The sequence below is a fragment of the Leopardus geoffroyi genome, chromosome B2 (assembly GCF_018350155.1).
Source record: "Leopardus geoffroyi isolate Oge1 chromosome B2, O.geoffroyi_Oge1_pat1.0, whole genome shotgun sequence".
NCBI classification, from domain to species: Eukaryota; Metazoa; Chordata; class Mammalia; order Carnivora; family Felidae; genus Leopardus; species Leopardus geoffroyi.
Window position 1 is genome coordinate 133,061,952 of NC_059332.1, and position 15,322 is coordinate 133,077,273.

At 35.1% G+C, this 15,322-nt stretch overlaps 1 protein-coding gene across 4 annotated transcripts in view; it reads left to right on the forward strand.

Annotated features, from left to right (window-relative positions):
• Positions 1–15,322, forward strand: part of STXBP5 (syntaxin binding protein 5) — a 173,152-nt gene that overhangs the window by 138,036 nt on the left and 19,794 nt on the right. For all 4 annotated transcript variants that reach the window (XM_045499950.1, XM_045499948.1, XM_045499949.1 and 1 more), the window contains 3 exons: positions 888–1,257; positions 2,223–2,388; positions 11,859–11,970. In XM_045499950.1, coding sequence (XP_045355906.1) covers positions 888–1,257; positions 2,223–2,388; positions 11,859–11,970 — 648 coding nt within the window. The remainder of the gene's footprint in view (positions 1–887; positions 1,258–2,222; positions 2,389–11,858; positions 11,971–15,322) is intronic.

Genomic DNA, 15,322 nt, shown 5'->3' on the forward strand with positions numbered 1-15,322 from the left:
CCTGGAAATAACTGAGAAACCTGGTTTTCATTACTAATTTATGCTGATTTAGATAGAAAAAAACATGATTGAGCTCATTAGTGTATCCCTTGTTTATACAGTAGACTTTAACATTACTTGAAATTTAAAACATAATTTTGATTTTAATGATAATTTGTAAAATACCAAAGAAATAGTTTGATTTACTCATTCAACTCAATAAATATTTGAGTATATTCTATATGCTTCACTGTTAGAAAAGGTTCCATAATGATAATCTTACTAATCTTGTTTCTTATTAGTAAACAACAAATATCTGTATAGGAAGAAAACCTGGAAAGAGAAACCGCATAAAGAATTTTAAGTACTCTAGGAGTCATATTAAAAACGTTAAAAAAAATGAAATTAATTTTCGTAACACTTTATTTAGCCTAATGTATCCAAAATGCTACCATTTCAACATGTAATCAGTATTTTTAAGTTGTTAGGGTATTTTACGTTTAACTTTTTTTGTACTAAGTCTTCAGAACCGGCATGTATGTGTTTGATTCTCAGAGTGTGCCACCGTGTGGACAGGCCGCATTTCAAGGACTTTGTAGCCACGGTGTCTGCCATACTAATGCAGCTCTAGGTGTCACCTACCTGCTGTCACACTTGTTGGTAGTACACTTGCCAGATAGGAGAGAAGACCTAGCTCCAGACATGCCGTGTGTCTGTTCGGGGCATGTAGTTCTGATATCATTTTCCAGATTCAGCTACATGCTTGAAGATTGAATCCCTTCGGGAAGCCGGTGTACAATTCCAGTCTAATGTCCATTCTGTGTGTTTTTGAGGGTCTCCTGTGTGTCAGAGTTGGAGTAAACACATTTGCTGTGGTGATTCAAGTAGTTGTTACTTACGTATTTTAGGTACTATACTGAGGTTGAAAGGAGCGATCCTGAGAATGGCATTCCTGGATACCACAGGCTGCTTAGTACCACCTGCATATGAAGCCTGGAGAGAACACAATGTTCCTGAAGAAAAAGACGAAAAGGAGAAATCAAAGAAACGACGGCCTGTCTCCGTATCCCCCTCCTCTTCTCAGGAAATTTGTGAAAACCAGTATGCAGTGATATGTTCTGAAAAGCAAGCAAAAGTCATCTCACTGCCATCTCAGAACTGCGCTTACAAGCAAAACATCACAGAGACCTCGTTTGTGCTTCGTGGAGACATCGTAGCATTGAATAACAGTATCTGCCTTGCCTGTTTCTGCGCCAACGGACATATTATGACTTTTAGGTGAGTTACACATTTTCCTAAAACACAAATAGAGCATATACACCCTTAAAACATAACATTACAGAGTTATATTCCGTTGAAATGAAACGCTTTTGTTTACGGTCTTATACACTGAGAATTTATTGTTATTCACTTAATTGTGAACAACTTTATGAGGAATACAAATCAATTTTATCTCCCTCTCAAGTATACTAAATCATCAGGTTTGCAGGATCCTGCCATTTTTGTCTTCTATAATACTCTGTTCAAGTCGAAAACCTACTCTGTTATTTTTTTGAATTCCAGTTAGTGAACGTACAGTGTTCTGTTAGTTTCAGGTGTGCACCCTGGTAGTTCAACACTTCCATACGTTACCTGATACTCCTCATGACTAGTGTACTTCTTCATCACCGTCACCTATTTCACCCTTCCCCTGACCCCACTCCCATCTGGTAACCATCAGTTTGTTCTCTGTAATTGAGAGTCTGTTTCTTGATTGGTCTCTCTCATTCTTATTTTTTCCTATTGTTTGTTTGTTTTGTTTCTTAAATTCCACACGAGAGTGAAATCATATGGTATTTGTCTTTCTCTGACTTATTTCACTTAGCATTGTACTCTCTAGTTCTGTCCATGTCCTTGCAAATGACAAGTCTTGATTCTTTTTTATGGCTGAATAATATTTGTGTGTGTGTGTGTGTGTGTGTGTGTGGAATATATGGAAGAAGATGTGGATCTTCTTTATTCCATTCATCAGTCAATAGACACTTGGGCCGCCTCCATATCTTGCTGCTGTAAATAATGCTACTGTAAACATAGGGGTGCCCGTATCCCTTTGAATTGGTGTTCTCCTATTCTTTGGGTAAATACCCAGTTGTGCAGTTGCTGGCTCATAAGGTAGTTCTAGTTTAACCTTTTGAGGACCCTCCATACTGTTTTCCAAAACCTACCTTGTTTCTTATTAATGACTTTTCAATATTTTTCTCAAGTTTGCCTAGTTTAAGACCTCTACTGGATGTGTATTACTTGCCCCTCACCAACATGCGGATAGCCAGAACATTCTGCTTCACCAACAATGGACAAGCATTATATCTTGTTTCACCTACAGAGATCCAGAGACTGACTTACAGTCAAGAGACCTGTGAAAATCTTCAGGTAAATAACAAAAATATTGCTATAATCTCTTCAGAGGTGAAATACTCTGTAAGGTCCCTTATTTTTGTTCATCTCTTACACTCTCAGGAGTATACAAATGAACCTGCATAGGAAAATTCAAAGCCTGACTTTCAGACCATATGCTTTGAGACTTGTTATAAAGTATCTTCATCAGACTCTTGTTACAAGAGGGACTTCTCTCATTGATCCGTATTTTTTCTCTCCAGTGATGGCAAAGAAATATGAAATGTTACATACATTTTATACACACTCTCCACGTATAATAAATATCTATTATGCACACAGGAAAATCTTTTTGAAGGAAGTAGGTTAATGTGAAAATAATTATGTCTGTTTTATGGCTAATCGTGTCATCCCTTCTTATATACTCTATTCACGAGGATATATATACGTAAAAGAAAAAATAAGGTTTTATAGTTTTTCTCTGAATATTTTGGTTGATCTGACATTGTTTAAATACAAAACGGTTTCTTGTTTTAATATTCAAGTGCCTTATGTGCTTGCATATACAGTTGACCCTTGAACAAGGTGTGTTTGAACCACACAGGTCCACTTAAATACACAGATTTTTTCGATAAATACAGTATAGTAGTGCAAATGTATTTTCTTTGCCTTATGGTTTTAACATTTTCTTTCCTCTAGCTTACTTCAGTGTAAGGATACAGTATGTAATATAATACATAAAATATGTGCTAACTCACTGTTGATGTTGTCAGTAAAGCTTCTGGTCCACAGTACACTATTAGCAAAGTTTTGGGGGATTCAAAAGTTATACGTGGATTTTTGACTGTACGTGGCAGTTGGCAGTTGATCCTTCACACTGTTCAGGGGTCAACTGTATATTAGAAATGACCAGTCTAGAGGCGCCTGGGGGGCTTAGATGGTTAAGTGTCCAACTTGTGATTTCAGTTCAGGTCATGACGTCGTTGTTCATGAGACTGAGCCCCACATCTGGCTCTGCACTGACAGCACAGAGCCTTTTTTGGGATTCTCTCTCTCCCTCTCTGCCCCTCCCCTATTTGTGCACGCTCATGGGTGCACTCTCTCAAAATAAACATTTTTTAAAAATGATCCATCTAGTTTCACATTCTAAAATAAAAATGCTATTGGGGCGCCTGGGTGGCGCAGTCGGTTAAGCATCCGACTTCAGCCAGGTCACGATCTCGCGGTCCGTGAGTTCGAGCCCCGCGTCGGGCTCTGGGCTGATGGCTCAGAGCCTGGAGCCTGTTTCCAATTCTGTGTCTCCCTCTCTCTCTGCCCTTCCCCCATTCATGCTGTGTCTCTCTCTGTCCCAAAAATAAATAAACGTTGAAAAAAAAATTTTTTTAAATAAAAATGCTATTGAAATACTGAGCTAAAATATTATTTGATATTTAGAGGAAACCCTAATATAAGGGAACTTTTCTTTTTAAGGGAACTTTATAATGTAAGATTTTACAATTAATTAGCCCTATTTTATTTATTTGTAAGTTTAAATTTGTGGCTTTTTTCGAATATGAGCTTTAGAGTCAAGACTGAATTTAAGTCCCATTCTTGATAATAATTACACAATTATATGACCTTGGACAGGTTACTTACTGCCTCTAAGCCTCATCATCTTTAACAATAGGATTACAGGGGCGCCTGGATGGCTCAGTTGGTGAAGCATGCGACTTCGGCTCAGGTCATGATCTCGCGGTTTGTGAGTTCAAGCCCCGTGTCGGGCTCTGTGCCGACAGCTCAGAGCCTGAAGCCTGCTTCGGATTCTGTGTCTCCCTCTCTCTCTGCCCCTCCCCTAGGGGCTCATGCTCTGTCTCTCTCTGTCTCAAAAATAAATAAAACATCAAAAAAAATTTTTAATAGGATTACAAAGAATATGGGGTGAATTAAAGAAGACAGTGCACATAAAGGGCTTAGCATCGTGCTTGATAAAGAGTTGGTGCTGTTAGATGTTAGTATTTTTCAGTAAGCTAGACTGTCCTGGAAATGTCCTTCTAATGACATTATAAACCTTGAGAGTGAAATAGAATTACATATATGACATTTTAGATATAAATTTCCATTTACATTTGGGTGGAGTTGTTTTTACAAAGATTCCTCAGTTTCTGAACTAAACTTTTGCTTTTTCTGGGAAAGGTAAAATTTTTCTTTAGTTTTCTTTCACTAGTAAAATTGTTACAGTATTAAGTACAATATTAATTCAATGGACAATTGAATATATTCCTAATTCATTTTCATCTGAAGTGTGGCCTTAATTCAACTATTCAAAATTTTAAACTTCATCACTTTTTGGGAATCAAATCTATTCTTTGGTCAGTGTTTTATTTCAGTAAAAATCAGTAACAGCTGCAGTAAACTTTACCCATTTACTTTTTAATGAAATGGTCATTTAGTAGTACACTCAATTTATTTTAATAACTATCTGCTGTCTGCCTTCATGATATAAATGAAAAAAAAATGAACTCTAAGCAGTTTGTGATAGAATGTTCTCTTTGGACATTATTGACATTTTATTTACTTCTGTGTTTTCAGTGCTTAAAAATAATGCTTTGGTAAAAGTCTAATTTAAATACCATGAACTTTATAAACACTAATCCTTGGTTTCCAGAATGCCCTAATACATTGTGCATTCATTTTGCTTTAACCAAAAAAATAAAGAAGATGCCTACAAACATTAATGGAGTTTCCAGCCCACAGGGAATAATAGGGACCAGAGTAATAACCCTCCTGCCTAAAGCCACCCAAAAAGAGCAGACATAAACACGAAACAACAGTTTTCACAATCCTGGGCATTAAGCAGTGAAGGAAAATAATCCCCGAGAAACAAGAAACAAAGAAGTACCCCAGCTGTAATGCCTTGATAGAGGTTTCAGAGCATGGCCTAGAGGGAAGGTCCTGAGGCGGAGTCTGAACAACTTCCCATGTAGAGGAGACAGAACCAAGAGTCTGGGAAGACCAAGTAAGTTAAGAGTTCTTGGAAGACAGTACCAGAGAGGAGAGAGCTGTATAGAGAGAGAACCCTGGTCCACTGAGAGTACTCAGTAGAGGATTATCGAGCACATGCACGTGGGTAAACTCTCCGGCCTGGGAAAGAACTGTCTGAAAGGAGGGGAGAATTAGAGGGAATTGTGCCTGGTCCCAGGGCCAGAAACAAGTGCCCGTTCTCAACAGCCAAGCTATAAAAGTTTATAATTCATGAATGTGTTAGTTTCCCGGAGCTGCTATAACAAATCACCACAAACTTGGTGGCCAAAAACAACATAAATTTATTCTCTCACACTTTGGGAAGTCAGAAATCTGAAATAATTTTCACTAAGCCAACATCAAGGTGTAGAGAGGGTCATTTTTTCTTTTGAGTGTCGGACTCTTTTTTATTTTTTTAATTTTGTTTAATGTTTGTTTTATTTTTTGAGAGAGAGAGACATAGCGTGCTAGCAGGTGAGGGGCAGAGAGAGAGACACACACACAGAATTTGAAACAGGCTCCAGGTTCTGAGTTGTCAGGACAGAGCCCAACATGGGGCTTGAGCTCACAAACCGAGAGATCTTGACCTGAGCCGAAGTCAGACACTTAACCTACTCAGCCACCGCAGTGCCCCTAGGATTAAAACCTGATATTTTAGATGGCCATTATATTCAGACTACTTCAGTGAGCAATTAGGTAGAGTACTCAGGACGGTCCAGGCTCATTATTTGAAGAAAAATTAGCCTTAAAATAATCACTGCTTGAGACCTTCCTAACAAATCATAAAAGGAGAACCCAAAAGGATCGAAATGTTTCCTAGTATCCCAGAATGAAGCTGAAGATGACTTAGAGAAATGAAAGATATCTAGTACTTAACAAGATAAAAATCAAAAGGTCTGGCATCCAGTCAAATCAATAAGAAAATATCCATAATGAGAAGAATCGATCTTTAAAAGAAACCAAACCAGAACTGACACAAACATTAGAATTAGTACAGAAGGGCATCAAACCAGTTATAATATTTCACATATTCAAAAAGTTAAGTGGAAACATGGAAGGTACAGAAGACCAAAATCAATCTTCTAGAGATGAAAACTGTAGTTTTTGAGATGAAAAATATACTGGTTGGGATTAACAACAGGTTAGACAATGCAGAAGAAAAGATTAAGTAACTTGAAAACATAGCAGTAGAAAAAACAACTGAGTGTTTAATTTTTTTTTTTTTACATTTATTTATTTTTGAGAGACAGAGTAAGCGCGTGAGCAGGGGAGGGGAAGAGAGAGAAGGAGACACAGAATCCGAAGCAACCTCCAGGCTTTGAGCAAGCGGTCAGCACAGAGCCCGACGCCAGGCTCAAACCCACAAACCATGAGATCATGACCTGAGCCGAAGTCACACACTTAATCGACTGAGCCACCCAGGTGCCCCAAAGCAACTGAGTGTTTAAACTTGACAAATTTGTAGCACTAAACCACTTATATTAAAAAAAAAAAAAAAAAAAAAAAACATCAAATCAGTGACCTCAGTTTCCACTATAAGAAACTGGAAAGGAAAAGCAACTTAAACCCAAAGTAAGCACAAGAAAGAAAATGATAAATATCCAAGTGGAAAATAGTAAACAGAAATAGAAACAAGGAAACAGTAGAAAAACATCAATAAAACTAAAACTTGATCTCTGAAACCAATAAAATTGATCTCAGGCCAGTCGATTATTAAGAGAGAAGTTACAAATTACCAGTGTCAAGAATGAGAGAAGTGGCATTACTATATTCTACAAATATTAAAATGGGTAATAAATATTATGAACAACTTTATGCCAATTAACTCAAAAACTTAGATGAAACGGACAAATTCCTGGAGAGACACAAATTACCAAAGATCACTAAAAAAAAAAAAAAAAAAAAAAAAAAGATAACCTGAAGAATATCTATTGGAATAATTGAGAAGAAAATTGCAGGCCCAGATGGCTTCACTAGTGATTTCTGTCAACATTTTTAGGAGGAAAAAATACCAGTTCTACACAAAACTCAAAACTCAAAGTGGAAAAATCCTTCCATACTCATTCTAGAAGCTACAATTAACATGATATGAAAAATAGATATGCATTACAAGAAAATTCTATATAGACCAATATACTTCACAAATACAGGTTTAAAAATTCTAAACAAAATTTTAACAAATTGAATCCAACAGTATTTTGAAGGATAATTCTGGTCATAATTCATCATGACCAAGTGGGATTTATCCCAGGAATGTAAAATTGTCTTTAACATTTGTAAATCAATCAGTGTAATTTCATCATATTAGTAAGCTAGCAGCAATTGACAAAATCCAACATCCGTGTCTTAATTAAAAGAAGAAAAACCTCAGCAAAGAAGGAATAAAAGGGAGCTTAAAGGACGTCTAGGGAAAATCTACAGCTAACATTATATTTAGTGATGAGATACTGAATTATTTTTTCTTAAAATCAGGAGCTAGAAAAGGATGCTCACTCTCAAAACTTCTATTCATTGTATTTAAGGTTCTAGCCAGTGCATTCAGGCCAGAAAAAGAAAGAAAAGGCATCTCAGTTGGAAAGGAAAAGTAAGCCTGCTGTTACTCATAGATGACATGATCATCTATCTAGGAAATCTATCCAAAAGCCTACTAGAAATAATGAGTGAGTTTGACAGGGATGCAGGGTATGAGATCAATATGCAAAAAAAAAAAAAAAAAAAAAAAAAAAACTATACTAGCAATGGGCATTGGGAAATTGACATTTAAAAAGCACCATCTATAATAGCAACAAAAAATATGAACTACATTGGGATAAATCTGACAAAAAATATCAAAGACCTGTACATTGAAGATCACAAAACACTGAAAGAAATTTTTAATGACATGAATAAATTGAAATATGTACTTTGTTCATAGGTCAGAAAATTCAATATTGTTAAAATACCAGTTTTCCCAAAATTGATCTATATTGAGGCAATCTCAAACAAAATACCAGTAGGATTTTTTTTATAAGAATTGATAAGTTTATTCTAAAATTCCTATAGAGATTCATGGGACCTAGAATAGGCAAAACAACTCTGAAAAAGAATAAAGTTGAAGGACTTACACCACCTGGTTTTAGGAGTTATAATGCTACGGTGATAAAAAGAACATGATACTGACATCAAATTAGGTAAGTGGATCAATGTAACAGAATATAGAGTTCAGAAATAAACCCTCATATATATGGACAATTGATTTTTGATGAAGGCAATACACCTGAGAAAGGAGTGCCTTTCCAACAAATTATGCTGGAAAAATTGGAAATTAAAATAAAAAAAAAGAACTTTAATTCGTGCCTCACAATATATACAGCATTTGATTCAAAATGAATCATAGACTTACATGTAAATCCTAAAACTGTACAACTTTTAGAAGGAATATAAGAGAAGATTTTTGTTAACTTGGGTTAGGCAAAGATTTCTTAGCTACAACACCAGACTCATTGCCCATAAAAGAACAAATTGACAACTTCAACAAAATGTAAAACTTCTGCTCTTCAATGACATTTAAGAAATAAAAAGATAAGCCACAAGGTGGAAGAAAGCCTTGACAAAACATATATCCGTAAGGGACTTAAATCCAGAATATGTAAAAGATTCTGTAAAAGTCCTCAGAAAGTAGATAAAACAACCCAATAAAAACATGGGCAAAGTATTTGAACAGATGCTTCACCATGAAAAGATGTTCAATATTCTTAGGCCTTACAGAACTGCAAATTATAACCACAATGAGACACCATTAAACACTTACTAGAAAGGCTGTAAAAAGAATACCATGCCACGTTCTCACAAGGATGTAAAAGGTCTACACTGCTTCAGTACACCCACTTTGGAAGACAGCTTAGAAGTTTCTTAAAAAGTTAAACATTCATAAACCAAAGACCCAGCCATTCTACTCTTAGTTTTTTAACTCAAGAGAAAAGGAAATTATATTCATAGCTATTTTATTTGTACTAGCCAAAAAACCAGAAACTACCCAAGTGTCCATCAACAGATGAATGAAAAATCAAATTATAGTATATCCATACAGAATACAACTCCACAATAAAAAAAAAAAGTGAACTGTTGATAACACTATTATGAATGAATCTAACAATAGTTAATTTACTGTTACTAGATGTAGAAAGATATCATAGGAAATACAAACCTAATTTAGATTTCACCAGCATCACTAGAAATTAAAATTAACCATTCTAAATAGTAAATTTAATCATAGGTAAATCCTTACTTTTTTTAATAATTGTTTTTAAGTTCATTTATTTATTTTGAGAGAGACAGAACATGAGCAGGGGAGGAGCAGAGAGAGAGAGAAACAGAGAGAATCTCAAGCAGGCTCTGCAGGGTCAGCATGGAGACTGACAAGGGGCCTTGAACTCACAAAACAGAGATCATGACGTGACCTAAGCCAAAATCAAGAGTCAGAAGTTCAACCGACTGAACCACCCAGCTTCCCCAGTAAAATCCTTATTTAAGCACAAGCAAAAAATCTACAGATACTATTTAATAGTTTTGTAATATATACTTTTTTAATATCAGTGTTTCTCCCCAAATCTTAATACTGAGACTGCAGACTCTAAGAAATCCCTATTAACCTTCCTTTAAAGATAATCTATTCATATTGTTGATCTCTTGATAAGTAATTTCTGTATTTTATAATTTGTTTCATCTTTAATTGTGTGAAAGGAGTTTTTTCTCTAATTTTAGTGTTTATATCATTGAGTGTCTTCTCTTGGCCCTTTATATGTTGTTCATTATCTTTAATCTTGATAACATTCCTGAGGGTAAGTGTTATTATCTTTTCTTTTTAAAGTTGAGGAAACCAGTTCTTTGAGAGATTGATTTGCATAAGATTCCTCTGTGAGTAAAAGGCAGAGATGAGAATCAAACCCAAGTCTATGTGGTTCCAAAGTTTATACTGGTTCCAAACAGTCATTTCTCCACTATAAGTGACTCTTCATTTATAGCTATAATCTGTTTTTTTTTATATTTCTTACTTTATATTTATCAAATTGTAAGCTTATTAAGCACCAAATAAATTCAGAATTCTAAACCATAATTTTAAAATAAACTTTAAAATGCATATCTTTATACTGTCACTCGTTATATGTCATATTACTCTTGATTTAGCATAAAAGACACTCAAATGGTGGCTGTTTGCCATTTTTTGTTGTATCAATTTAATAAATATAGTTTAAATGGGAATCTGTATAGCACAGTATAAAAATGATTGGAAATCACCTTTGTTATATCATCTAATATAAATTTGAATTAAATAATCATTATCAGTTTCTACGGTGAGTTTTAGCAAGTTTGTTTTATTGACTAAAGGAAATTTTACATTCCAGTTTTACTCCACTTTGTAGAAATTTGGAGGAAAGAAAACTAAAATGTATAGGTTTCAATCCACTTCAACATTGTAGGTGAAACTGTTACATAGTGTTAACAATTCTCTCTTCCGTTTATAATCTGGTTGGAGAGACAATATTAATATGAATATGTTTAAAAGTAAAGTCTTTGGACATTCATCGTTAACTTTCTTAGCCCAGCCCTAAGGAAATCAAAAAATGCATACTTCATTTTCAACTATAATAATGTAAAATCAGATACAGAAGCACTCCTACCTGGAACCAATAATGTACTTGTCTTTTTTATCATAGCTACTTCTCATCAGTGGGCAGAAGTGCAGCCTCCAAAGTTCACTATAGTTTTATTTTGCTTCTAAAGCTTCCCGGAGCTGCCTTATAATGTCGCTGCTTTCCTTCTTTTATAGAACTTCCTCTTCCCTCTCTATTTATCTACAAAATCATTAATATGTCAGCAACCTTTCTTGTCTCCTGAGGTAGTTTTACCATTTCTGTGCTCTGAAGAGTAGTGACAGTAATTTCAGACAAGGCAGAAAGAAGCCTTTCAATCTCCCTACCAGAATTCTGAAGTTCCAGGTGTATGTTGGCATAATTCTTTTCCTGGGCTGTATTTATGAAAACAGAAGTTGATGTGTCTAAGTTATTAATTTTCTGACTCAGCTGAAAGTGATAATTCCAAAATCATGTATCATCATTACACTAAACTTCTCATCTTACTAGTAGCTTTTCTTCTTTCTAATGTAGGAAGACCTAATTATTAATCCAGTTATCAATTCTTGATATTAAGAATTAAGGGATAGTGTTGTCATAAAGATTGGAATCCTCTTACAGTTTAAGCAGGAATATCATCTTTGCTTGAAGTGTGATGAAAATAATCTAGACAAAGTAGCAAACAGCAAGTTCATTTCAGTCCATTTAGTCTTAACTGTTTGATTAAGTCAGTATGTACTAGATCTGATCGCTTGAAATATGCTCATTAATTGTTTCTGAATCTCAACAGGTAATGTTATAAGCTTAAGTTGAAGAATTTGCAGTGATGGTTTTGTGAATTATAGTTTAGTCTCCCTGTAACTTTACCAATTACAATTTGTTTTGATTTTAAAGGAGATGTTGGGCGAACTCTTCACTCCTGTAGAAACACCTGAAGCACCAAACAGGGGATTCTTTAAAGGCTTATTCGGAGGTGGTGCACAATCTCTTGATAGAGAAGAACTGTGTAAGTTGACTGATTTAATTTGGATATTATATCTGTAAAACTGAAGCATTCAAGCCATGTAGGCTTTTCTTACATGCATAAATTATGTTCACCTTTTTCTCTTTGTCACAACAATTAATATATCCATGTTTTTAGCAAAAGGACATTTTTTTTTTTTTTTTGGTCATTCTAACCAGTATCAGGGGAATATATTGCTCAGGGAACCAAGATCAGAATAGGTTCGGGTGGTTAAAAATGAGTATTCACAACTTAATGAATAATTTAGAAAGTATTTTCTTTATTTTCATTAAATACGATCTTTTATTATTTCAATTCTATTATTAACTTTATTTGGTGACCTTAACTTTGAAAAAGTGTTTTACCTAAACATTTATCTTAGGAAACCTCTAGTACTATTCTCATTGCAGTAAAAAGTTACTTAAAATAGCAAAATGTCGTTCATATACTACCTTCCACATAATTGGCACAGAGTAGAAATTGGTCCTTGAATGAGCTAATGAATCCTTGAATGTTTGACCTTTCTTTCAAATAGCTGTTATCTATCCTTATTTTTTTTCCTTTTATTCTCTTTCTGTTTTGCAAAGATACGTTAGAATTTTCCTTTTGTTTGCTTGACTAATTAGAAAAACTATAAGATTAAATATCATTAAGTTGCAGTGCAGTGCAATTTAACTTTCAGGACTTCTCCAGATGATTGATCAATCATCTTGGTGCTGGGAATCAGTCAGTTTTAGTTCATTGTGAAAAATGAAGACTGTTCTTCAAGCTATGGACAGCTGATAATTTGGAATAACAGTCTCACCAAGGATAATTGATAGAGTAACACAAAATTTTAAAAATGTATTTTTTTAAATTCTTTAAAATATCAAAGAGCTAATGGTATAGTAAAGAACACTATTGATAGGGAAGGATGGGAACCCAGAGTGCTGAGCCTAAAAAACTGAAGCCAATCTTCCTCTGGAGTGCTTTGCTAATCTGAAGCAGGAGGCTGAGATACTAAACTGTGTTCATATGAGCTAGGCAGGCTCCTAGAACAGGCAAGGATGAGATCTTTTTTTTTTTTCCCCCTTTTTTTTTTTACAGTTTTTACTTTCAATTTTTTTTAATTCAAATTTTAGTTAGTATATAGTGCAATATTGGTTTCAGAAGTAGAATTCAGTGGGCGCCTGGGTGGCTCAGTCAGTAGAGAGTCTTGATTTCAGCTCAAGTCATGCTCTCACAGTTTCGTGGGTTCAAGCCCCACATCGAGTTCTGCACTGGCAGCACAGAGCCTGCTTGAGTTTCTCCCTCACTCTCTCCCCTCCCCTGCTCACAGTCTCTCTGTCTCCCTCAAAATAAATAAATTTTTAAAAAATAAAAAATAAAAGAGTTCAGTGATTCATCACTTACATACAACACCCTCTGCTCATCACAACAAGTGTCTTCCTTAATACCCATCACCCATCTAGCCCATCTCCCACCCATGTCCCTCCATCAACTCTCAGTTTGTTTTCTGTCCTTAAGAGTCCCTTGTGGTTTTTTTTCCCTTTCTTCTCTTCCCCTCTTTCCCGTATGTTCAGCTGTTTTGTTTCACATCAGTAAAAATTATATATTTGTCTTTCTCTGAAAGATTTATTTCACTTAGTATAATATTCTAGTTCCATCCAAATCATTGCAAATGGCAAGATTTCATTCTTTTTGATGACTGGGTAATATAACATTATATATATATATATATATATATATATATATATATATATATATGTACATATATGTACATATATAAGTTATATATACATATATATATGTATACACACACACACACACACACGCACACACACACACACCATGTCTTCTTTATCCATTCATCAGTCAATGGACATTTGGGCTGTCTCCATAGTTTGGCTATTGTTGATAATGCTGCTGTATAAACATTGGGGTTCATGTGCCCCTTCAAATCTGTATTTTTGTATCCTTTGGGTAAATACATAATAGTGCAATTGCTAGATTGTAGAGTAGTTCTATTTTTAGTTTTTTTGAGGAACCTCCACACTGTTCTCCAGAGTGGTTGCACGAGTTTGTATTCCCACCAGCAGTGCAAGAGGATGAGGATGTGGAGAAAGGGGGATCAACACCTGTTGCTTCTTGTGTGATTCATTTTAGTCATTCTGACAGATGTGAGGTGGTATCTCATCATGGTTTTGGTTTCTGTTTCTCTGATTATGAGTGATATTGAGCATCTTTTCATGTGTCTGTTAGCCATCTGGATGTCTTCTTTGGAAAAGTGTCTATTCATGTCTTCTGCCCATGTCTTAACTGGGTTACTTGTTTTTTGGTTGTTGATTTTGATAAGTTCTTTATAGATTTTGGATACTAATACTTCATAGATACGTTGTTTGCAAACATTTCCTGTTCTGTAAGCTGCTTTTTAGTTTTGTTGATTGTTTCTTCACTGTGCAGAAGCTTTTTATCTTGATGAAGTCCTCATAGTTCATGTTTGCTTTCATTTCCCTTGCCTTCAGCAACATGTCTAGTAAAAAGTGCTACAGCCTAGGTGAAAGAGGTTGCTGCCTGTGTTACTCTCTAGATTTTGATTGTTTCCTGCCTTACATTTAGGTCTTTCATCCATTTTAAATTTATTTTTGTGTATGTAAGAGAAAGTGATCTAGTTTCATTCTTCTGCATGTTGCTGTCCAGTGTTCTCAGCACCATTTGTTGAAGAGACTATCTTTTTTCCATTGGATATTCTTTCCTGCTTTGTCAAAGATGAGTTGATTATATAGTTGTGGGTCCATTTGTGGGTTTTCTTTTCTGTTGCATTGATCTATGTGTCTGTTTTTGTGCTAGTACCATATTGTCTTGATGACTACAGCTTAGTAACATAGCTTGAAATCTGGAATTGTGATGCCTCCAGTTTTGTTTTTCTTTTTGAGGATTGCTTTGGTTATTTGGGGTCTTTTGTGATTCCATACAAATTCTAGGATTGTTTGATCTAGCTCTGCAATAAATGCTGGTGGTATTTTGATAGGGATTGCTTTAAATGTGTAGATTGATTTGAGTAGTATAGACATTTTAACAGTGTTCTTCCAATCCATGAGCATGGAATGCTTTTTCATTTCTTTGTGTTCTTTTCAGTTTCTTTCATAAGTCTTCTATAGTTTTCAGAGTACAGATCTTTTACCTCTTTAGTTAGTTTATTCCTAGGTATCTTGCTGTTTTTGTGCAATTGTAAATGGAATTGATTCCTTTATTTCTTTTTCTGTTGTTTCATTATTGGTGTATAGAAATACAACAGATTATAGGGGCGCCTGGGTGGCGCAGTCGGTTAAGCGTCCGACTTCAGCCAGGTCACGATCTCGCGGTCCATGAGTTC